Consider the following 20959-nt stretch of genomic DNA (forward strand, 5'->3'; position numbering starts at 1 on the left):
TGTTCCTTTATACTTTTCTTTCTGTCTTTCTCTATTTACTCCCTTCTTTCCTCTTTTCTGTACAGCTCGCTGCTCGCATAGATCGGCGTTTCTTTCCCTTTTTTTTTCCTTCTCTCAATATACCATCCTCCTATGCTGGGACACCCTCACAGTTACCCGTCGAAAAATACACCGACCCGTCACCATACCCCCGATTCGCCATGTTCTCAGTCCAGTGCTACCCTCCATTTGGAATCAGCTTCATTGCCTACAGGTAGCGTAGCAACTTGACCGTGTCCATGGCACACATTGGCTTGGGCTGTGCGCGAAGAATAAAATAACCATGGAATTTGTAGATCCTTGTGGGTCGCCCATGACAGGACTGCACGATCGACTGTCCAGCTGGTCGCTGACGGACTCTCTTGACCGAGCTTCCATTTTCAGCACTCCACGCGCACAACGGTTTACAGCCCGCATAATGGACATTGCTAAACGATCCCCCTTACTGCGGTATCCTACCGTCGCAACACCCATGGTGTGGAACGATGACCTGAACGATGTGTTTTCACAACGATCGCCATCCCCTTGTGGTGACGAGTCAGAACTGGATGTGCCTGCCATGGACATGGACGATGCCAGTTACCAATCGACACCTTCAAGTGAAACCCATCCACGCTACTGCTTACGGAGTAGGAAACGGAGGTCACCGATGCCATCGAGACAAAGTAGTGTGAGTTCCGAAGGCAGTATACGCCACCCCAAGAAGCGAAAACTACCTCGTCATCCCGCCAAGTCCTCTAATGCATGGAATCCGGATGTTTCGCTTATTGATGAAGATACCAGCGATACGTTTGGTCATGTGAAACGATCGTCTTCGTTGTTGGAAATGCAAGATACAACACCCATCGTGGTTGGCATAGGAGGAGGTGTCAAAGAGCGCGGACACCGAAGGTCAGATTCAATGGCCGATAAATTATGTAAACTCGTCCAACATACCCAAGTCGATCTAAGTCATCACAATTTTTTTCCACAACGATCTTTACCCACTCATACCCAACCTACCTATATAATCATTGACTCGGACCATGACGCTGAAGATACGACTGACGATCGAAACGAAGTATCCCCCTCTTTATTGCAACCGAGCTCTGAAACTCCCTCAGAGACGTTAATACCAGATTCCACAGTCGAACAACAGTCAGAAATGGATACGTCCGAAAGTCATATCGTAGCATCCGATCCATCAAACGATGCGTTGGTGGGACCATCAGCACTAGAGACGGTAGGCAGTCATAAAGATACAACGAACAACGTGGTGCTTGGTTCTCCAGAGAAAAGTGAAGCGATATCTGACGATAGACATGCATCAAGGTAGAACATGTCGAGTGTGAAAACGGTATCAGAGGTTATTAATCAATGACGGATTCTTTTCTTCTTTTCTTTCTATCAGCTTATCGGCAGACGAGCACATGGATAGGTTGGCGATAGCAAGTGTAGCATCCACCGGAGACGATCATCCCGTTTCCAATGTGACAAGTGACCAAAATACAGCATCGTCCCCTGTGGAAAAAGACGTCGTAAAACCTGTAAAGAGCGGAACATCTGCATCTGGATCTTACTTTGGAAGCATAATAAGCCTGTTCCTAGGGCGTTGACACAAGGGAAACGGTTGGCATGGCATACCAGTTGACGAAAAGTCACGTCAACTTTATTGGTGGGTTATCCACCGACTCCAGAGACCCCCACACAACAATGCCTGGGTTTTTCTTTTTTCGTTTTGTCACAAGGCTGACCAAAAAGATTCGCATAACAAAAGGTCACTTTCCCATCGTCGTCTGAAATCTATCAATCCACTTTACGTTGCCAGTTATTTTCCTAGAGAGAAAAGAAAAAGGAGACACCCAGCATACCCTCTTACTATTTGTACATTCTGCATTTATTTAAATCCATTTCCGCCCCTCTGTCTGATATTGATAGACTACTTCAATACTTTCAACGTCTTAATTGCTATTAATTGTCTAAAAGCCCCTTTTTTTTCGTCATTGGTTCCAAGTTTGTTTGAACAATACGGCTTTTCCGTTATTGACGGAATGGGGGATGCAGGTGAAAGGAGAACGCTGGATGAATGACGGAGTATCAAAACTCGAGACGCGAAAAAACGAGCTTCCAGTCACAGCACTGGCCAATTCCAAGAGAGTTCACCGTTGCAAGTGGAGGTCGAGCCCATTTCACAGTTTACTTGGGAAAGATGGCATCTTATTTTGTAAAGCTTTGCTTATGCATCGTTTTAATTATCCAGCTTGTGTATGCTGAAGAAGCCAAGGTAAGCTACCTCTGTTTGTCCGCAGCATGGGCTTTAGACTAAATATGAATCTTCTCACCCCTTTGTGCGGCTCATTGACGTTTGAACAGCCTAGTGAAAACAAGCTTAGCGTATTTCAGCAACGTGGAGGCAATTATATCAAACGCGGAGAGATCGTCGATATTCCTCATGCACCCAAATACGTGGCCACGTTGGCGGATGCCGTCGAACCCGTCGAGAATCCCGACGATTTGTACAAAGTCAAGATTCGCGACGAACGCACTCAAAAGATCATGATGACCTCCATCAAATTTGTAAGTGGATATGCCAAAAGTATTGGTATCAAACGACCGTTGCCAAAAAATGTAAAAGGAGAAAAAAGGGGCTGACAAGAAGCAGTGTCAACTTATAGGCAGTAACTGGGAAGACGAGTTCCAATTACACTTGGATGCTAATAATGAAGTATACCACGTGGATTACTTTGCTGGAGACGTCTGCGAGAAAACCAACAAAGTAGGACAAACCGAGTCATGCAACGATTTTTTGCCTATAATTGCATTAAATCGAACGTTTTTTATAGACCCCCTCGAAACCATTTTCTACCAAGGTGACGGTGGCCGGCGTCGCCAAGGCACCCACCCCTGAGCTGAATCAGGCTACGACAAAGAAGCAATCCACCACATCGACGCGACGACCTGCTAAAAATCTCCAAGAAGGCATCGAAGAAGTGGAAGCGGAAAAAACGTTCTTCCAGAAATACTGGTATATCCTTATTGGTGTGGCTTTTGTATTGCTGTCGTCCGGAGGCCCACCGGCCAGCGATCAAGCACCCGCAAGACGATAAGAGATTTGCGGAACTCTATCTATCTAATCTCAGACGAGTTTAAATCAGTGTTGCATGCTTGTTTTTTTCTGTTTTACCCCTTTCTTCTTTCTTGATGATATATTAAAACCTATTTTACTTTTTATACTATTGCTCGCTTCATCATGATTCCTCGCATTGCTTTCACTCGTCACTCTCTACACAACTTCCATTTAAAACGATGGTTGTACACTGAAGCAGCTGCATCGACATCGTCCACTCCTACCGATGCGCCCTTCATCACTCCCCCCTCACTGTACGAACCCACCGACTACGGATCATCAAGTGATCCCGCCCTTTTATACGCTAGACATCGCATTTTTGCTACTCCTTCCCTCCCTCCTCCTTCCACCACGACATCGCCGGTCGAGAAAAAAAACGTCGTGAAACCATCATACCCGGTGACTCACCACTTTGATACCTACGAGCAAGTCACTCATCTTCAAGCCTGGGGAGGATTCTCCAGGTGTCAAGCCAAAGTGCTCATGGAGATGATGCAGCAACGCATGCGCGTGAACGCCGCTAGCTTGCAGTCCGATATGCTTGCCAATGCGCAAATGGAAAACGTAAATAATCTAAGAGTGAAACAATATTCTCGATCCCATTGACAATGAGACTGTTTTGATTGATAGGAAACTTATTTATTACATGCCGCTCTGTCAGAACTACGACAGGAGGTCGAGTTACTACGGCAAAATGACAAAGCCTTGCTACAATCCGAATTGACAGCATTATCTCGAGAAGTACAGACGTTGGAACAAGTATTAAATGAAGAATTGGAACACAAACGATCGGAACTGGAGCTTACCATGAACGAATACCGATCTGACATCCGTCAAGATCAAAAAGATGCCGAGCTCCGAATCCAAGAATTAAATAATCGCTTGACCGTTCTTTTGGGTGATACAACCACGTCCATCGAATCCTTGAAATGGGAAACTATCTGGAAGGGATTAAGTAAGTGATTGTGGATTTCGTGTGCTATGAGCCATCAATACACAATCCATGGCTGACCGTTTTGTTCAATTTCTTAGTGGGAGCTGTGATTGCTGTCATGGGAGTATCTTTTATAGGTCATGTGTTGTCCACGCAACGCGCTAAATCACAGTCTGAGCTTCGAAAACTTGAAATGGCTAATGCCCTGAAAGCAGACGAAGGCTACTCTTTCGCTGATATGGAAACATGCTAAAAATAACAACAATAGTAATAAAAAAAATTTATAAGCAAAACTATATCAAATGTTCTAGTAGTTATTGCTAGGATGCGAGGATGAAAATCAAAAAGTTGAAGTTTCTTGAAGGAATTCAGTTAAAAGTCTCGTGCTATGTTTCCAAGAACGAGATGGCGCAGCTTTGCGCTTCTTTTTGTAACAATAGGTTGTTTGCTGTCAATTTTATGAAGACTTTGATGATCGGAAATTCAATCGATTCACGATACGAGATCGAAGCGCCGATTGTGTTACCATCGTATCAGTTTTGCTTCATCCAATCGCCCCGTCTTCAACGCGAGATGCCACGTTTCCAAAAAGAGCTTGACGCAAGTGGTACTTCCGTCTCTTTGCCAATGTGCGGACACCATACAATGATTTGCAATCACTTCATGAATGAAGATAATGCAAGGTCGGAAAATGGGATACCATTACATTTTTTTTTTCTACAGAGGAGGTTTTTATCGACGAATATATTACTAATGCTGCCAATAACACGATGAAGAAACTGTGAGTGGTTTACAATATGTTGTATCTATGTTGTTTTGATTTTTTTTTTCTTCAAGATTTCCCGCAGCTTCACAAAGGGTTGATTGAGTGCTGACGGGGTTTTTTCTATGAGGTGAAAGAGGAGCTGTGAGCTTCGGTAGCGTCTGATTTGATCCAACCGTTGTGGATCTGCACAAGTTCTGGTATTATCTGACTCTCGATTTCGGCACCTTGAGCGAGCTCTTCCGGGGTGAGCGACAGAGGTTTCTCGGAACTCTTGGTAATCACGGTCACTCTCTGTTTACGTGTATTGAGCATATTGGCAACAACGACTTGATGGCCGTATCGCGTTAATGCTTGACGGGCTTTAGGTACCAGCAAGTTGGTATCCGTTTCCAACTGAAAACCATTGTTTTTTAGACACCTTCCCTGGTACAGAAACATGAAAAAGACAACTTACCTTGAAAGAGACAATCATTCCCTTGCTTGCCCAAACACTCACCAACGGCTTCAAAAATTTGGGCACTTGGTCCAATGTCAGCGTCAATGCACCACTGCGCGACTGAATTTTGTGTTCCGCCTACATCGATGGATGAATATACAACAAAAAAAAAGAGGGATCTCGCAGCTCTACCAGCAGGTAAGACTTACCATTTTCTCGGACGGGATGAAAAAATCACTGACAGCTGCGGCCAAATAGTACATGGCCTTATCTTCGAGTCGGGCCAGAATCCGGCTGCCTGACTTGAGCTTGTACAGATAATCGGCCAAGGTGACAAAATCAAGAAAGAGTAACTTGTTCTCTGATTTGGCCTTTTGATACTTTTCCAACACCTCGTGCATTTTCGAAGCATATTCACCTTTCACTAATGAAAATCAGACCATGCGCGTCAGTGATCCTTGTCTCTCTGATTTATGTTAAAAAAAGGTGACAAGTACCCGATACGGATCCATCGGCGTTAGGACTGAGATAGTCGAGGAAGCCCGTGTTGGCGTTATGGGTGAAATGACGGTGAAAGGGTTCGACGCTGAATTGGCGATGCAGAAATACGACGGCATAACCGGCTTCGAGGAAATACTCGGTGGACGCAGCACCGCGGTTACCGTTACTAAAGTTATCGATAAATCGAACTGTCTGGTTTTCTAACGGCACAGTAGTTCCTCCACTCTGTCAAGTACGTCAGTCCAATGTTTTTGGTCACTCTCCCACAAATAACCCTCTTCTCTCCCTTTCGACCGAAACTACTTACGGTGATGAACACGAGACGGTTGCCGAGTTTTTGATGATAGTCGACGAATGCGGTGAGCTTAGCTTCGAATTCGGGCAAGTTAGCGGGAGGTTTATTCATCTGAAAGTAGACTTCGGGGTCAATGACGCCTTGTTCATCATCAACAAGCTGGTCCGATGGCGGCATTGGGAACGATTGAGTCGGCACAAGTGTCTCTTGCTTTTCCATTTTATCTTCAGCAGCGCGTCAGTGAGACGGATGTCCGCAAAAAAAAAAGAACGGCCTTTCGATATGTCTTTGACCATCCAAAAATGGTAAAGTATGAACAGTCACGTGAACGGATCCATTGTCTTTTTCTTTTCTTTTCCTTATAGAAAACTTATGAACCGAATGCACCATAATTGTCGAGTATGTATTCCTTATTCATGCTTTTTTAACAATAATTGTGTATTTTTTCATTCATGTGGGAGCAAATGACTTTTGAAGCAACAATTTTGTTACTGCTATGCTGTAGTATGGTTTTCAAAGCGCGCTAATGCCCCAGCGTTTACCACATTCCACAAAAACACCCACGCACAAAATGTCGCTCAATGTAAAATACAATTTCTGCTTATTCATGATCGACAGAATGCAGCGAAACAAAGATAAAGCGAGCGATAAAGATTCCCTCTAAAGCATAGATCAATACAGTATGTTGGCATGAAAAATCCTTATTCTCCATTTGGTATGCAAAGGTTATGCAGCAGTTTATTCTTGAGAGATCCTCACAGGCTTCTTTCCCTTGGTTTGCAAATAGGCACTGTAATAGTATCGTGTGCTCGAGTCCCTAGTCAAACATACGACCCATGCAGCTTTCAACAGACTTGCAAGTTTTTGCATGGTCTGTTTACATGAGTTTAGGGAATAGAGATCTTTTTGTTTTTTCAATTCGTTGCAGAGGACTTTTTCACATCCCGTTAAGCAATGCCATTATACAGACACGATTCTCATGCATGATAGGCAGTCATGCTGGCATATCAAATATCAAAGATACGTGATGTGTATACGGACATTATCAACTGGCGTGTCAAACGTTTGAAGTAGCATGCAACTATTGATACAATCAAGTGATATACAGTATAGGAACTGCCCACTAACACCAATTCTTCGCATTAACCCCCGTGGCAAATTATATTGAACACGTTGCCAAACTTTATATATGATTGCTGTTTCAAAAGTAGCGTACAAGAACACAAGGACGTCGTACAGTTTTGATCGGATTTTTTAATGGCAAGCAATGGTTGTTTTTGCAGCGAAATGCATATGCCTGACATTGCTCCCTCAGCTTGTAAACCCCTTGGAAGATTCAGCCGATGCGATTGGCCTGGGATCATTCTGCCATACCGTATAAACGGTTAGATATGGTCCCGCTATGTACCTGAAAAGATATTCAGAACTAGACTACTGAAACACAAGATGTGCTGGCTATTGGTAGCCTGTTCCACAATTTATTGCAAAAGTTGTGGTGTCCAAGGTTGATCAAATCTTGCAAGGCCCATATTAAAATGCTGCATGTAGAATGTAGAATGCAGGATGAAATCAAGTTTAATACTGCAGCTCGTTGTTGTATCGATCATGCACGTCTACTGATGTGCGCAATATGCAACAACAAAAGAGCAAAATACTTTTAAAGTTTATTGCAATGAATTATATTCCCTTTAACAATACCTTTTTGGCAATGCCAAGGAAGTGTCAGGCACTGTTGATGGTACTGTTTGTCGAAGGAGGATTGTTTGGATGCCAAAAAAAAGGGGGGGGGGTTGAATTTCGAGCTTGGCGGCGGGTCATCCTGTTTAAAGTGCACACATAGGGTTTCCGATCATCCGGCAATCACGGCTAAAGCGAGTGCTTAGGAAACGGTATTACTCACAAGGTGGGGGCTGGGGGAAATAGCTGTGGTTACAAAAGCAGTCATGGCAATGCAATCTAACCGTTCCTCGTACTTTTTTGGTTAATGTTGCACAGTGGAGAATTTCCTCACGTGTTACACGAATTGATGTGAGACATATTCTGTTTCGACATCAGGTTTCTTTGACATCAACAAACAAACCACCACTCGGGCCATGTGTACCTACAACCTACCACCTCAATTACACGGTCACTCACTCATCATTAGGATCGCACCATGCATTAAAGTACAAATTCACCACTCGCACTCATGATAGGCAAGCTGATGGTTCCCAAAGCATAAACCGGGGTCACGGTGGGGCGCCAAAATCGTCGGCCCGCTCCTAAATTTAAAAGCCCGGTATCTCCGAGACCAGGAACAGCAACTCGTCGTGAGCATCGACTGGACAAAGGCGGTTGACGTCACTCACCCAATTGAGAGCGCACTTGGACATTTTTGGGGGGATGGGGAGCGAAAAAAAAATTTGGGTGTTGCATCTTTTTGATATCCGTCCGACACTTCTTTCTCCTCTCTTTATTTTTCTTCTTTTGTACACATATTATTTCGTTTCTCTGAGGAAGGAGCTTGTTGAGGCCAAATGGAAAATCTTCTTACGATCAACAAGACAAGAGGGTGTGAGGACGCTCTTGACTTGGACGATTTCTTTCAGCAACGGTTGACGCCAGTGCTGCAAAAGTTAAAGACTCGATTATCGCATTTTGAGAGCGATAGCAAACAGCGACTTCAGGATTATACCATTGACAAAATCAAACGTACCTACTCGCTACTAGAATCATTGGATAAAGCACGTCAACTGGGATGGAAACAATCACTCGATCATATGAACAGCATGCCACTCCTCCGTCAAACCCTGGAACAATCGCTGGCCGATCTCACCGAAAAATACCGTGAACTGGAAACGCTGGTCGCCGACGATTACTTTGAAAAGACCCTCGACGATACCATGGATGCTGTCATGTTCAGCATTGAACAAGTCGATAATCAAATCTCGGACACATTCCAAAAAGCGTCAGAGATGCGCAATCGTGTTCACGAAAAGATTCACGATTTGGCAGATATGGCTCATGATCAACTAAAAAAGGCGATTGCCTACGGTGCCAAACGATTACTGCATTACGAGGAGTTACCCGTGCCCTGGCGCAACAATAAGGTAAGGCCTGTAGCCGCGCTTTCGGTCCCAAAAAGGCAATATTTGGACCTATTCTCAAGTTGCTTTGGTAACTCACATCACATTTTGTACGCTCCCTCAATGACGATTACAGTATATTCTGACGGGTTATCGATTCTTGTCCACGCCGGCCGATTGCTTCCACTCGCTCTTGTATATCCACAACGAAACCGGCAATATCTACACCCATCTTGTCGGATTCTTCTTTTTCCTCAGCATCGGCATTTACGAGCTTTTCTATTCCTCTCTGCTCTCCGAAGTGCCCAATGTGGATCGTATCATCTTTGCCATCTTCTTTCTCGCCGCTTGCAAATGTTTAATGTGTTCCACAGTATGGCATACCCTGTCAGGCATCAATGATTACCATACGTTCACCCGAATGGCGTGTCTCGATTACGTCGGTATCTCTGTTCTCATCTGCGCCAGTATCATTTTATGCGAATACTATGGATTCTATTGCCACGATGCTTGGCGCAATTCGTATATCATTGGCACCGGCACCTTGGCCATCGTAGGTATCACCATGCCATTTATGAGTTGGTTTGACAAATTAGGTAAGGTTCAATTCAAAATAAGAGGGGAATTTCCTCGGTGCAACCATGGAAGACCAAAAAAAGAAATTAAAAACTCGTATTCGCATGTCAATTAGAGTTCCGATGGATTCGTATTGCCTTCTTCATTTGTCTCGCGTCGTCCGGGATCGTTCCCATTGCTCATCTCTCTGCCGTGCATGGCGGTACGGCCGTCATGACGTGGATTGCTCCCGTGGTGCAGTCACTGTTGTGTTACATTCTCGGTGTTGCTGTTTATGCTAATCAGCTGCCAGAGGTGTTTTGGCCGGGAAAATTTGATCATTTCGGTCACTCACATCAACTGTGGCATCTGTTTGTATGCGGAGGCATCTGGTTCCATTACGTGGCCGCCAAAAGTTTCGTCAGTGACAGGGAACAGTTCGGTTTCTGTCAGCTCTAGATTGGAAACCATCACAACCATCCTCTCCCCCCTCTTTCTTTTTATTTTTCGTTACCATCAAAGCATACCCTCTTCTCATGCGCGACTCTTTTCCATTTGTTTCATTTCTGCCCTGTTTACACACTTGTTATTTATACAATAGAATTTAATCGTCTCTATTCCATTGCATGTCTTCCTTCAACTTGTCACGATGACATTGTTTCATTTGTAAAAGTAATATATTAATACCGGAAAATCTACCAAAAGTTTAAAGAAACGACAGAACTAAACGGAATAAAGAAAAGGACAGAAAACAATTCGCAGAACAATCCGCAAAGAGACGCTCAAGCGCGAAAAAGACGTTCAAAGCGCAAACTGATTTCTAGGGTAAAAATATGAGCCACGGACATGCGCCGGTTTTAACGCGAACAATTGAAAACAAAAATAGGTCATTTAGTGGGCAGGTTGCAGGAGATGGAAGGGTTGTAGTGGGGTAGTTTCGTAGAGTTCGAGCGCGTATAAGAAGCAATCCTTGGCACGTTCGATATCGTTGTAATGCTGTGCAACGGTTCCCATCAGGTACCAAGCTTCAGCGTGGTCCCATCCTAACCCCTTGATGGTGCGATCCAGTAAACCGTCGGCCAGTTCCCATTCGCCTAGTCCAATGTAGGTGGAAGCCATCGACACGTGGGTTTCAGTGTGATTTCCGTCAAGCGACAAGGCTTTCTTGAAGGCTTCCAAGGCAGTGTCAGTAAGCCCATCCTTGGTTTGCCCCGCATCTTGCTGTGCACAAAGACACAACCGTCCCAATTGATGCCACACGTCCGCATCATGCAACCCTAGTTGCTCAGCTTCCAAGAGCGCCGCGCTAGCTTCCGGGAATCGACCGGCTTTGATGAAGCTCGAGGTCGACATGAGCCAAAGTCGAACGAGTAGCTGATGCCATCGGAGCCGCTGACGGCGTAAATACTGATTCTTTTCTTGAGCATGGAAAGCAATACTCGTGGCCGTGGTGTAACTCTGCATACTCGTGGTCATACTGCTGCTACTGCTTCGTCTACTCGCCATTGAAAAGGAGGCGGTCAACAGCGATTGCAAGGAAGTACTCGTCGTGGATCGGTCGGTGACCGTGGAGTCGTGTCGGGCACGTCCTTGCGTCGTCTTTCCGGGACTTTCGGGCACTGGTGGCGTGGGTGCCTGAGTGATGGAGCTGCCATGACTACTGTGATGACGTCTTGCGCCTCTGATATCCATCAAATGCAAGCTCTTCTTTCGGAACGATTTGCGCGGCTCGGAAAGTGTATCCGTAGAACTTGGGGCTCGATCGCTCTTGACAACCTCGCTCAAGGACGCTTTGCCTGTGATGGGCGTCACACTCGGTCGTTCTCCAAAGGAAGAGTCACCGGACGGACGCGGTTGGGCCAAATCGTCGGGACTCCTCATAGCGGAAGTCACACTGCTGGAACGGCGACGACGGTGACTTTGCTGCTCCGCCATAGACACCGACCGTGATCGACCCGAGCGGGCGGCGGTGGTGTTGGACGATGCGAACGAAGACTCGGTCGTTTTTGATTTACGGCGACTGGTAAATGAAAAACGATCGGTCGAAGCACGATACTTGTCATCGAAGTCGCTGGGAGTGGACGGTTCGTCTATGTCACCGTACAACGGCATGGTGTCCCCAAACAGTTGCTGCGACAGCAAAGCGTACTGAGCAAACACGTCTTTATACAGCTCCAGGACCGCTTCGGCTCCTTTGACCTGTTGAAGAAACACGAGTTTGGCCATTCGCAACCCAAGATGGGCTTCAGCCAGAGCAAATCGATTGGAGAGGTTCGGTTCCTCAGAAATCCATGAAACCACCGGGAGTAAAGCGGCGGTTTTACTATCAAGTGCTGGAAAGGGAAGTGTGGCTGAGAAACCCGAGGGATCGGTGGTTTCCAGCTTTTCCAGAGCTTGCGGTACTTGATTGTATCTTGAACAAGACGACAGCAGAGCAAACAGATGCCAGCTCGGTAAATGGTCAGGTTGAAGTTCAATAGCTCGAGAGACCGAAAGGAACGCGGCATGCGTATCACGCATACGTGCTTGCTGTCGCGCCAGTTCAAAGTAGTTCTGCCATCCATCCGGACAAAGCTCGGTGGCTCGTTTCAAGGAAGCCACCGATTCGTAGTGATACAGCGGTCGGTCATCGGGATGGTCGCCTAAAACAACAAAGTTTAGTACATGACAACAGGTGTGCTTACAAGAAGTGGTTGCCATAAACTTGGCACTTACACTGAGCTACCAAAAGTCCATAGGATACACCTCGTACACGATGCAACTGAGCCATGGCATGATGATCAGGAGATGTGTCAGTCTCACAACTCTGTCCCAAAGCCAGAGTCACTTCAGACAACACCGCCGCCATTTTTCCGTCTCCTCCGTCATGAGCGTAAAGGTGCTGGATGGCCGCCAGCAGTACAGCCACCACATGATGAGCCGTCTCGGTCTGCCATGGCTGTTCACGGGCCGAAGCTTGATCTGTGTCGATTTGTCCCAGTGTCGTCAGTTTTTTCAGAATCTTGCTGGCCAAGGGACCCGCTTCCAGAACGGTATTTTCATTCATATGACTGTTATCAAAGTAGACAGTACCCATCTGGTCAATATCGGGTAGGCCTACCAATTCCATGTAGCTGCGGAAGGCGAACTTGGCTTCGTCGTGGTGGCCCAAGCGTACGAGCACAAAAAAGGTTTGGCGGGCGATACAGACACTGTTAAACGTCAACTCTCGCACTTTATCAAGATACTTGAGAAAAACAGAAGCTCAAGTCAGTAAACATTGGAGATGAAAATGGCGCTGAATAGTTCGATGCCTTTCAATGTTTACCTGTCGTATCCGTTTAAGTTCAAGCACGGAACCCCAACCAATCATATCGTGACATTGATCCATCAGATGGGCTAATTCCAGGACATGCTCATTTAATGCTGTGGGCGACAGATAAGGTGCGAGGATGAGGAGCTGGTTCCTAAAGAGTCGCATCATGTAGGCGAGCTCCGTGGCGGCCGAGGTCACCAATCGTCCTTGAGGGCTTTTTTTGGTACCAAGAGTGAGATTTCACATGAAAAAGGGGATCCATTGTCTGGAAATGGGCAGGAACACTGACCTGTGTTTGAAATGGTTATTTGGTGCGACATACGTATCGTTTCCACACACGGTATATAAAAATTGGGCATAGGCTCTAAAGATAATCCATGGCTTGTACATGCGCCAGGTCGTTTTCCAGGTAGGCATCGCCACCAGTTGAGCGTAAGCGCGCAATAACATGAGCGTGGTAGCAATGCCATATCTACATCATTATACTTCAATCTTTCATTGTCCACGGTGACAATTATCGAGAGACTTACGAAGGCGTGCGTAAGCGTAAAAGGATGGCGCGATACAAGCTGATCTCTATCCAATATAAAAGGGACTCGGATATCTTTTCGTCGGGATGATCATTGACAACGGCCCATGCAGCCTCGTAAGCTTCCATGGCGCTACTGGGATCATGCTGCTGCTCAAGACAAATGCCTAGGAAAAGTAAAAAAGGGGATTCACATGTCTATTCACTATTTTGTTCAACATGGTGTTTGTGCTACCTTTGATGGCTCGAGCTTGCACCAGTAACACCATGCCGTATCCTGCGGTCACATCTTCCAATCTCAATGCAAGGTTCTGCAACGCCTCCAAAGCCTTTTTAAATTGTCCTGATTCAAAATAAATGCGAGCCAGCAAGATTTTGGATAACTGGGTTGAAATGACACGGTACTGGTAAGTACGAAGACGGGATCGTTGGTTTCGTGAGACGAAAGCAAAATTTTTTTACCTGTGCTTGCCATTCGTTGGAAGCCGAGGGATCATCGGAGCTGTGCTGTACGATTTGTTCTTCGATTCTTTTGAGCCAAGGTTGGACGTGGGTGTGATCAAGGCGAGGTTCGAGTGCAATGGTGTGAGGATCGTCAAATTGGTGAAACCAATCGATAGTAGATTGGGACGACGGCACGTTGGATTTTGATAGTTTACGGGTTTTGCTAGACGTGGAAGCCGCTTCGTGGGTCGATCCATTCAAGCTGGAGGCAGCCGCCGCCGCTGCTGCGACGGTCAAGGTGGGTGCAATCATGGAAGAGGAAGAAGAAGAAACAGACAAACTGCCGGAGGATGACACGGTGGATCGAGCCTGCTGTACAAGCAAAGCAAATTCAGCTTCGATACGTGCCGTGGTTTCCAACACTAGATAAAATGATGTTGGGATACAAAGGTGAAAGAGACGACCACAACAAGAATAGATGTACCTGTTTCATTGGGATTGTATTTTTTGAAGCGTTTGGCCAAGTCTGGAATAGCCGACCACTGACCACGACAACGGGCCTGATCCAGATCAACCGCAGATTGTTGGGCTTTGGAAAAAGACGCAGATTCCATCAAACAGAGTTAAAAAAAAAACGCAAAACAGATATAAATGAGCGGGATGATCCAACGAACAAAAAAAAAAAAAAAAAAAAAAGGCGGGCAAAAAATGCAGCTGCGGGAAAGAGAAATGAATAAGAAAGAGAAGGTGGACGGATGCGAAAAAAGAAACCAAGTGGCATCTCCGCATTCATTAGCTAGTGCTTTATTGTACCCCACGTGCAACGTGTTAGTCAAGAAAAATTGGCCCGAAATGGAGTGTAAAATGGTTAAATGTAGTTTTTTATTGTGTATGTATAAAGAAACAAAGAAAAAAAAGAAGGGAAGAAGATAAATCCAAGCGTGTATTCCAAAAAAAGACGAAATGCAAGCTATATATCCTCCTTTCCCACTCGTCAAGCTACTCCATCGATGACAATTTTTTTTTTCTTTTCGGTTCATTTTTTTGAAAGAAAGAGAGAAAGGGGAACGAGTAAAAAAAAAACACTGAAAAACATTCTCTAGGTTTCTTCCTTTCCCAGATTTTTCACATAAAGAAAGAAAAGAGAGAACAAGAGCCAGCCGGGGAACCGATACTTAAGATCGTCTCTTCAAATTGCTAGACAACCATTCCAAACCCTCATACAGACCATCACCTATAGTATAACATCCACCGACAAAGAGAGAAAGAAAAAAAGACAGAATGAGTACAAAATGGAACCCAGAAGATAAAAGTTATTTTTGCCGTTTGATACGTACCGCTGGTTGCACAAGTGGTTTGAATGTACCAGTGTCTGTTGCGAAGAGAATGAAGACCGAGTTTGTCGGTAATTTCAGCGGCATTCATGGCATTGGGTAAATCCTGCTTGTTAGCAAACACCAAAAGGAGAGCATCACGGAGTTCATCTTCGTTGAGCATTCTCTGAAGTTCGTCGCGAGCTTCGGTCACACGGTCTCTGTCGTTGGAGTCGACGACAAAAATGATACCCTGCGTATTTTGGAAATCTATTCAAACCGACATACATCCGGCCGTCAGTCATGGTTTTCTCTAATTTATCACATGATGTAGAAAAAAAAAATTCCCAGATAAAAAGGGAAATAACCAGACGATCAACGTGGCAAGACACGGTTGGGTTGACCCAATAATAACCAAAGAACAATATAGGAAAAAAAAACTTACAGTGTCTCCAGAGAGGACGGATTTTATCTTGACCGCCGACATCCCATACAGTGAAAGAGATGTTCTTGTAATCGACCGTTTCGACGTTGAAACCTATTGTCCCAATATTCGAATTCAGCGAAATCAGCGGATTCAACCTACCCAACCCACATGGCCATTTTGACCTGTGTCGACCCTCCATCCAACCAACGTAGATGGTGGTTCATTTTTTGCCCAAGTGGGAGGTCTATGGCAGTCGGTTCGAGAGTAGGGAATGGAAACAAAAGAAACTTACCAATAGTAGGAATAGTGGTGACAATTTCACCCAGTTTCAATTTGTACAAGATGGTGGTTTTACCGGCGGCATCCAAACCCACCATTAGGATGCGCATTTCCTTTTTACCAAAAAGGTCAGAAAACAACTTTGAAAAGCTCATACCCATGTTGAATAAAGAAAAATTGGGTGGAGAAGTATAAAAAAAGGGTAAGGACAAAGGGGAAAGGAAAAAGAAGGAAAAGAAGAAAGAAGAATCCTCCAAGAGGCACACACGTCGCTTTCACGATTTTAGGGCGCCGCCAAATATCTCCAAGTGACGTGGATCGCGCATTTTTGGACACATCCAAGCCACCGCTCCATTGGTTGACAGCCGAGCCTTTTTTTTTTCTGAGAAATCAACGATCAAAAAAAGTGACTGCAACACCCACTGGGAAATCGAACAATTGAATTTTTTTTCCCTTTTTTTTTCATTCTGCATCTTTCAAATATATCATTATGGCTGATAAGTAAGTAATCACACTTTGATTCACATTCCAATCTGGTAACTCACCCACGACACTTACTATTAGCTTGACCATTCCTAATCCCTCGTACGTTCCCGAGACTCTCTTGAAAAAGAGAAAGATCAATGAAAAGAAGGCCATTGAAACAGCAAGAGAACGAGCTGAATTACGCAAGGTACACACTCTATCTTACAATGCAACGATCACGATGACAAAGACTAACTGGATCCTCGACTATGTTTTAGGCACAGAAAAAAGTCAATCGCAAGACCCAATTTAAGCGAGCGGATGAGTTTGTGCGTGAATTCCGAGCCAAGCAGAATATGGGGAACAAGATCCGTAAGCGAGTAAAGAACAATCAGCGATCCGGTTTGGAAACATCGGATTCGAAGTTGTTATTTGTGGTGCGTATCAAGGGTGACAGCAAAGTGCACCCAAAAATGACCCACGCATTGAAGAAATTGGGACTGCTTCACATCAACAATGGTGTGTTTGTGCGTTTGAACAAGGATACAAAGAAATTGATCGACATTGCCGAACCTTACGTGGCTTACGGTGTTCCCAGCTTAAAAACGGTGCGTGATCTGGTGGTGAAGCGTGGTACGGCAAGAATTGAAGGCAAGCGAGTACCTATTTCAGACAATGCCATGGTCGAAGAACATTTGGGTGCCAAAGGCATCATTTGTGTGGAAGATATCATTCACGAAATCGTTACCCTCGGAGAAAACTTTGACACCGTCAATGCATTCATCGGCTCTTTCCGTTTGAGCAATCCTGTCAAGGGCTGGCGTCAAAAACGATTGCAACAATTAACAGACAAGGCCGAAGGCGTCGAAAGCATAGAAAGTGACATTAACAAGTTGGTCGAAGCCATGAACTAAGTCGACTGATTTTTCCTCTCTTCCATATTTTTTCTTTTTTTTTTTCTCTTGTTTGCAATCATTCATTTATTTCATCAAGCTGCTTATTTTTTCATGTTTTCTTATTGTCCGTATATGTTCACAGATTGGTGTAGGTGGGTCATCCCCTAATTAAAAGGTGTACTATTTTTTTGTTATTTTTGTTTGAAAACAGTTTTGGCATCGATTCATTCGATGAAAAAGTTGGAGGCAAGGAAGAAGTTACTTTTTTAACTTTTTTCTCACGGAACGTTTTCAAATGGAACAAAAAGGGGCAGCGGTTTTCCTTTTGCTCCGACAAATTTCATGCATTCTCTTTTGTATTTTATCTTGGTGTTCACGGCTATCCTGATCTGTCCAGGGAGTAGTTCAAGTCAGCAGCAGTACTTTGACGCAATGGATAGCTTTGTGCGTGTTCGTGATCAAGGGTTTATCCTTCAGGGACGGCCTTATGTTATAGCGGGAGCCAATTACTGGCAAGGCATGCATTTAGCAGCCGATGATTACCATGGCGGTAATCGAAGCCGGTTGCTGTTGGAATTGGAACAAATGGCGGCCATGAATATCAACAACTTGCGCATCATGGCCTCAGCCGAAGGTCCCAACGATCAGCCCTATCGCTTACGACCCGCTCTGATGCCCAGTCCAGGGAAATACAATGAAGCCATATTCGAAGGCTTGGACTTTTTATTGGATGCCATGGGTCGTTACAATATGGCGGCTGTTCGTAAGTTTTCCAAGCCTCTGTGTTTGTGTATGAAGAGAGACAGGAGTTGAGAGAGAAGTTGGTGGAGACATTTGGAAACTGGCTGATGTGCTTTTCTTTTGTATCAGTAACGTTGAATAACTTTTGGCATTGGAGTGGAGGGTAAGCCAACAAGTCGCCTATAAAGAGACTTTATGTTCAAGGGAGAATGTTTAGGTTTGGCCAATATGTGGCTTGGGTGGAAAAGAACCAAAGTATCCCTTACCCTGATCGACCCGAAACGTGGGATGCGTTTACTGAATATGCGTCACGGATGTGGACGGACAGCAATATTCGAGAAAAGGCAATGGATCTATTCAAGGATCACATTTATCAGGTGCAATCTCGTCGTAATACAGTAAATGGAAAGCTGTATCGGGAAGATCCTGTGATTATGGGTAAGTGCCACATCTTTTTATTTGTATTTTTCCTATTCTTCTGTGATCCTTCTCCTTCTTTCTCTCTGTATGTGTTTCGGCTCCACGCTGCTGAATCTGTGTTCCTGGAATCCATGGACTCCTAAACAAACATGGGCATACGAACATTTTGAGTTTCTTTTTTCATGTGTCAATCTTGGTTTCAGGGTCCCTTTTTTGATTTTATTTTCTTCCAAACGTGACACTGGAAGTTTTACCAAAAAGAGGAATGATGTTGTCGTGAAACTCACCTTGACCTCTCCTGAACTTGGGGGTCGTTTTTTTTTATGTATCGTGGGTGAAATGCGTGTGATATTTAGCCTGGCAAATCGCCAATGAACCGCAACTGGCACCCAGATGGTGGTTTGTTGAACTGGCGCAGTTTATCAAACAAGGGGCGCCTTATCAGTTGGTGTCTGCGGGCATTGAAAGCAAGTTTGACGAAACCGACTTTCTCAATGCGCATGACTCTGAGTTTATCGATTATTGCACTTGTCATTGCTGGGTAGAAAAGTACGTTGCTCGATCCATCCGACTATTGGTGTTGTTATGTTGCTAACCATCCCTGCTTTACCAGCTGGGGAGAATATAATCCAAGTGATCCGGATGACTTGGGTCGAGCGCAATCGTATGTTCAGGAATTTTTGACGACGCGTGCGGCGTGGGCCAAAAAAGTGCAAAAGCCCTTGGTTTTGGAAGAGTTCGGGATGGCTCGGGATGCTTGGCGTCGACCAAAGGACAGTCAATACAAGTATGATCCGGAAACACCGACGCAACACAAGGATGAATATTATGAAGGGATATTTGACCAGATCACATCCATGGTAAATGAAAATCCATTGTCAGGGTGGAATTTCTGGGCTTACGGTGGACTTGGTCGATCGACAGATGAACCCAACGAATACGGCATGGTTTGGCTCGGTGGTAAGTTGATGTGTGGGATTCAACAACCGATTGGCAAGGTTTTTTTTTGGGGGGGGTTGAGTGTGTGGCAGGCCAAACTGAAAACGGAAGTAAACTATGTAGATCCTCCACATGAACGTAGGGGATGGTATAGCGTGTATGACAAGGATAGCACGGTAAATGTGATCCGGGATGCCAACCTTCGATTGAAGGAGGCTGCATGGCAAGATGAAGGACAAAACAAGGGAGACGAAAATTGAACAAAGGAATCGATGGAAGCAAAGCATAGCCCACCAAAAAAAAAAAAAAAAAAAAAAAAAAAAAAAATCCAATCTGGTTTTCTGGGATTAGGGTCCACTTACAAGCTGGGCTATTTTTAAACAATGGGCAATTTACAAGAATCCCTTAGTCTTATTTTTTAGTTTGATGTAACGGAGTCCTGACAACAATATGGTCAAGAGAAAATAGGAAATAAGACAAAAAAAAAAAGGGGGGATGTCAAGTCTAGAAAATTAAACGTTCATGCATCATTTTCATTCCACGCAAAACCGGACATGAGCGGCTATGAACGGATATGAAGTGCAGATAAAAAAACAAAAAGCGAAAGCTGTCAAGCAAAAGCACGACATAACTTGTTCTAAAGCGACTTGTATATAGTTCATAAAGCAACACGATCGTAAAGAACCAGTTAGACGAGTTCTTTGGGTAAGAGAGATGACTGAGAAAAAGTGCAAGCAAGTTGGCATAATGTGGTAGTAGAGTTATGGTAAAGTGTGGTAAGAGTGTGTGAAATAAAGGTTTTGCTTGATGGGTGAAATATGTCGCTTATTTTCCGTTTTTAATCATTGACCACACCTTTTTTAGATGCCCCTGAATGAGTACGATTTAATAATGTTTCCTTCTCCATCTCGTTCATTCAAGAAAAAGGAAATATCCCATTTACTTTTTTACCCCTGATCTTTGAAACGTTCCAATTATATCCTTTAGATTCCTTATTCATCCTTATTCATGGATTGTTAAGGTGGTGTAAATCTGTCTGTGTGTTTCTGTTTATGTGTATGTATATGTGTGTGTATGTGTCAATAAGACTCACAATGTTAAATCATGCTTTCTTTTCTTTTGTGTGGTCATCTTCTTTTACTCGTATCAGTTTGAGGGAGTTGGATCAACGATGTGTGTAAAATGGTAGTGTGTACTACTTTTGACTTCTCCTTTGCATAAGCTTCTGATTTATTTTACATCGACGACAACTGATGACAATTTGCTATTTCGATCTTATTGGAGGGTTTTTTGGGCATTGGGTCTTTCCTTATTCTCCAATGGATCACTCCTGCTCCCCTCCCTTCTCTTGTCTTGCTTTTGATTGACCACGCTCGCTCGCTTACTCTCTGTGAGTTTCTTTTTCTCTCTGTGATTTTTTTCTTGTCGCTGAAAGCCTAAAAAAGTAAAAAAAAAAAAAAACACCTCCCTTGTTGGTCTTTTTTTTCCCCTTTTTACGATTGACGATCCCACGT

General features: G+C 44.4%; 9 protein-coding genes across 9 annotated transcripts; 6 read left to right on the forward strand and 3 right to left on the reverse strand.

Moving 5' to 3' along the window:
* Nucleotides 1–6: 6 nt before the first annotated feature.
* On the forward strand, nucleotides 7–1939 carry BYT42DRAFT_413352 (uncharacterized protein). Its single transcript, XM_051563443.1, has 3 exons — nucleotides 7–253; nucleotides 336–1350; nucleotides 1430–1939. The coding sequence occupies exons 1-3, from the start codon at nucleotides 133–135 to the stop codon at nucleotides 1632–1634; spliced, it is 1341 nt and encodes a 446-aa protein (XP_051421879.1). The 5' UTR covers nucleotides 7–132; the 3' UTR covers nucleotides 1635–1939.
* A 238-nt stretch (nucleotides 1940–2177) lies between these two features.
* BYT42DRAFT_577027 (uncharacterized protein) lies at nucleotides 2178–3210 on the forward strand. The gene is made up of 4 exons (XM_051569118.1): nucleotides 2178–2302; nucleotides 2392–2595; nucleotides 2681–2794; nucleotides 2862–3210. The coding sequence occupies exons 1-4, from the start codon at nucleotides 2228–2230 to the stop codon at nucleotides 3123–3125; spliced, it is 657 nt and encodes a 218-aa protein (XP_051421880.1). The 5' UTR covers nucleotides 2178–2227; the 3' UTR covers nucleotides 3126–3210.
* Nucleotide 3211: 1 nt separating this feature from the next.
* On the forward strand, nucleotides 3212–4375 carry BYT42DRAFT_577028 (uncharacterized protein). The gene is made up of 3 exons (XM_051569119.1): nucleotides 3212–3709; nucleotides 3776–4100; nucleotides 4178–4375. The coding sequence occupies exons 1-3, from the start codon at nucleotides 3269–3271 to the stop codon at nucleotides 4330–4332; spliced, it is 921 nt and encodes a 306-aa protein (XP_051421881.1). The 5' UTR covers nucleotides 3212–3268; the 3' UTR covers nucleotides 4333–4375.
* A 373-nt stretch (nucleotides 4376–4748) lies between these two features.
* Nucleotides 4749–6326, reverse strand: BYT42DRAFT_577030 (DNA/pantothenate metabolism flavoprotein). Its single transcript, XM_051569120.1, has 5 exons — nucleotides 6090–6326; nucleotides 5779–6007; nucleotides 5491–5705; nucleotides 5300–5419; nucleotides 4749–5238 (listed from the first exon to the last, which is right to left on the reverse strand). Exons 1-5 carry the CDS (start codon nucleotides 6294–6296, stop codon nucleotides 4966–4968), a joined length of 1044 nt encoding a protein of 347 aa, XP_051421882.1. The 5' UTR covers nucleotides 6297–6326; the 3' UTR covers nucleotides 4749–4965.
* A 2166-nt stretch (nucleotides 6327–8492) lies between these two features.
* Nucleotides 8493–10464, forward strand: BYT42DRAFT_518439 (hemolysin-III related-domain-containing protein). Its single transcript, XM_051565245.1, has 3 exons — nucleotides 8493–9166; nucleotides 9279–9738; nucleotides 9834–10464. The coding sequence occupies exons 1-3, from the start codon at nucleotides 8594–8596 to the stop codon at nucleotides 10154–10156; spliced, it is 1356 nt and encodes a 451-aa protein (XP_051421883.1). The 5' UTR covers nucleotides 8493–8593; the 3' UTR covers nucleotides 10157–10464.
* On the reverse strand, nucleotides 10444–14496 carry BYT42DRAFT_413505 (uncharacterized protein). The gene is made up of 8 exons (XM_051563444.1): nucleotides 14450–14496; nucleotides 13984–14387; nucleotides 13757–13904; nucleotides 13523–13688; nucleotides 13282–13464; nucleotides 13005–13206; nucleotides 12413–12923; nucleotides 10444–12339 (listed from the first exon to the last, which is right to left on the reverse strand). The coding sequence occupies exons 2-8, from the start codon at nucleotides 14275–14277 to the stop codon at nucleotides 10589–10591; spliced, it is 3255 nt and encodes a 1084-aa protein (XP_051421884.1). The 5' UTR covers nucleotides 14278–14387; nucleotides 14450–14496; the 3' UTR covers nucleotides 10444–10588.
* Nucleotides 14497–15076: 580 nt separating this feature from the next.
* Nucleotides 15077–16259, reverse strand: BYT42DRAFT_413516 (ADP-ribosylation factor). Its single transcript, XM_051563445.1, has 4 exons — nucleotides 15998–16259; nucleotides 15724–15816; nucleotides 15303–15548; nucleotides 15077–15199 (listed from the first exon to the last, which is right to left on the reverse strand). The coding sequence occupies exons 1-4, from the start codon at nucleotides 16143–16145 to the stop codon at nucleotides 15141–15143; spliced, it is 546 nt and encodes a 181-aa protein (XP_051421885.1). The 5' UTR covers nucleotides 16146–16259; the 3' UTR covers nucleotides 15077–15140.
* Nucleotide 16260: 1 nt separating this feature from the next.
* On the forward strand, nucleotides 16261–17525 carry BYT42DRAFT_413527 (ribosomal protein L30, ferredoxin-like fold domain-containing protein). The gene is made up of 3 exons (XM_051563446.1): nucleotides 16261–16485; nucleotides 16549–16657; nucleotides 16728–17525. The coding sequence occupies exons 1-3, from the start codon at nucleotides 16475–16477 to the stop codon at nucleotides 17361–17363; spliced, it is 756 nt and encodes a 251-aa protein (XP_051421886.1). The 5' UTR covers nucleotides 16261–16474; the 3' UTR covers nucleotides 17364–17525.
* Nucleotide 17526: 1 nt separating this feature from the next.
* On the forward strand, nucleotides 17527–19739 carry BYT42DRAFT_577047 (glycoside hydrolase superfamily). The gene is made up of 6 exons (XM_051569121.1): nucleotides 17527–18108; nucleotides 18216–18249; nucleotides 18304–18524; nucleotides 18863–19055; nucleotides 19120–19466; nucleotides 19569–19739. Exons 1-6 carry the CDS (start codon nucleotides 17688–17690, stop codon nucleotides 19703–19705), a joined length of 1353 nt encoding a protein of 450 aa, XP_051421887.1. The 5' UTR covers nucleotides 17527–17687; the 3' UTR covers nucleotides 19706–19739.
* The last annotated feature ends 1220 nt before the right edge of the window (nucleotides 19740–20959 follow it).

The sequence above is a fragment of the Radiomyces spectabilis genome, assembly GCF_025331425.1.
Source record: "Radiomyces spectabilis strain NRRL 2753 chromosome Unknown BYT42scaffold_9, whole genome shotgun sequence".
Classification (NCBI taxonomy): domain Eukaryota; kingdom Fungi; phylum Mucoromycota; class Mucoromycetes; order Mucorales; family Radiomycetaceae; genus Radiomyces; species Radiomyces spectabilis.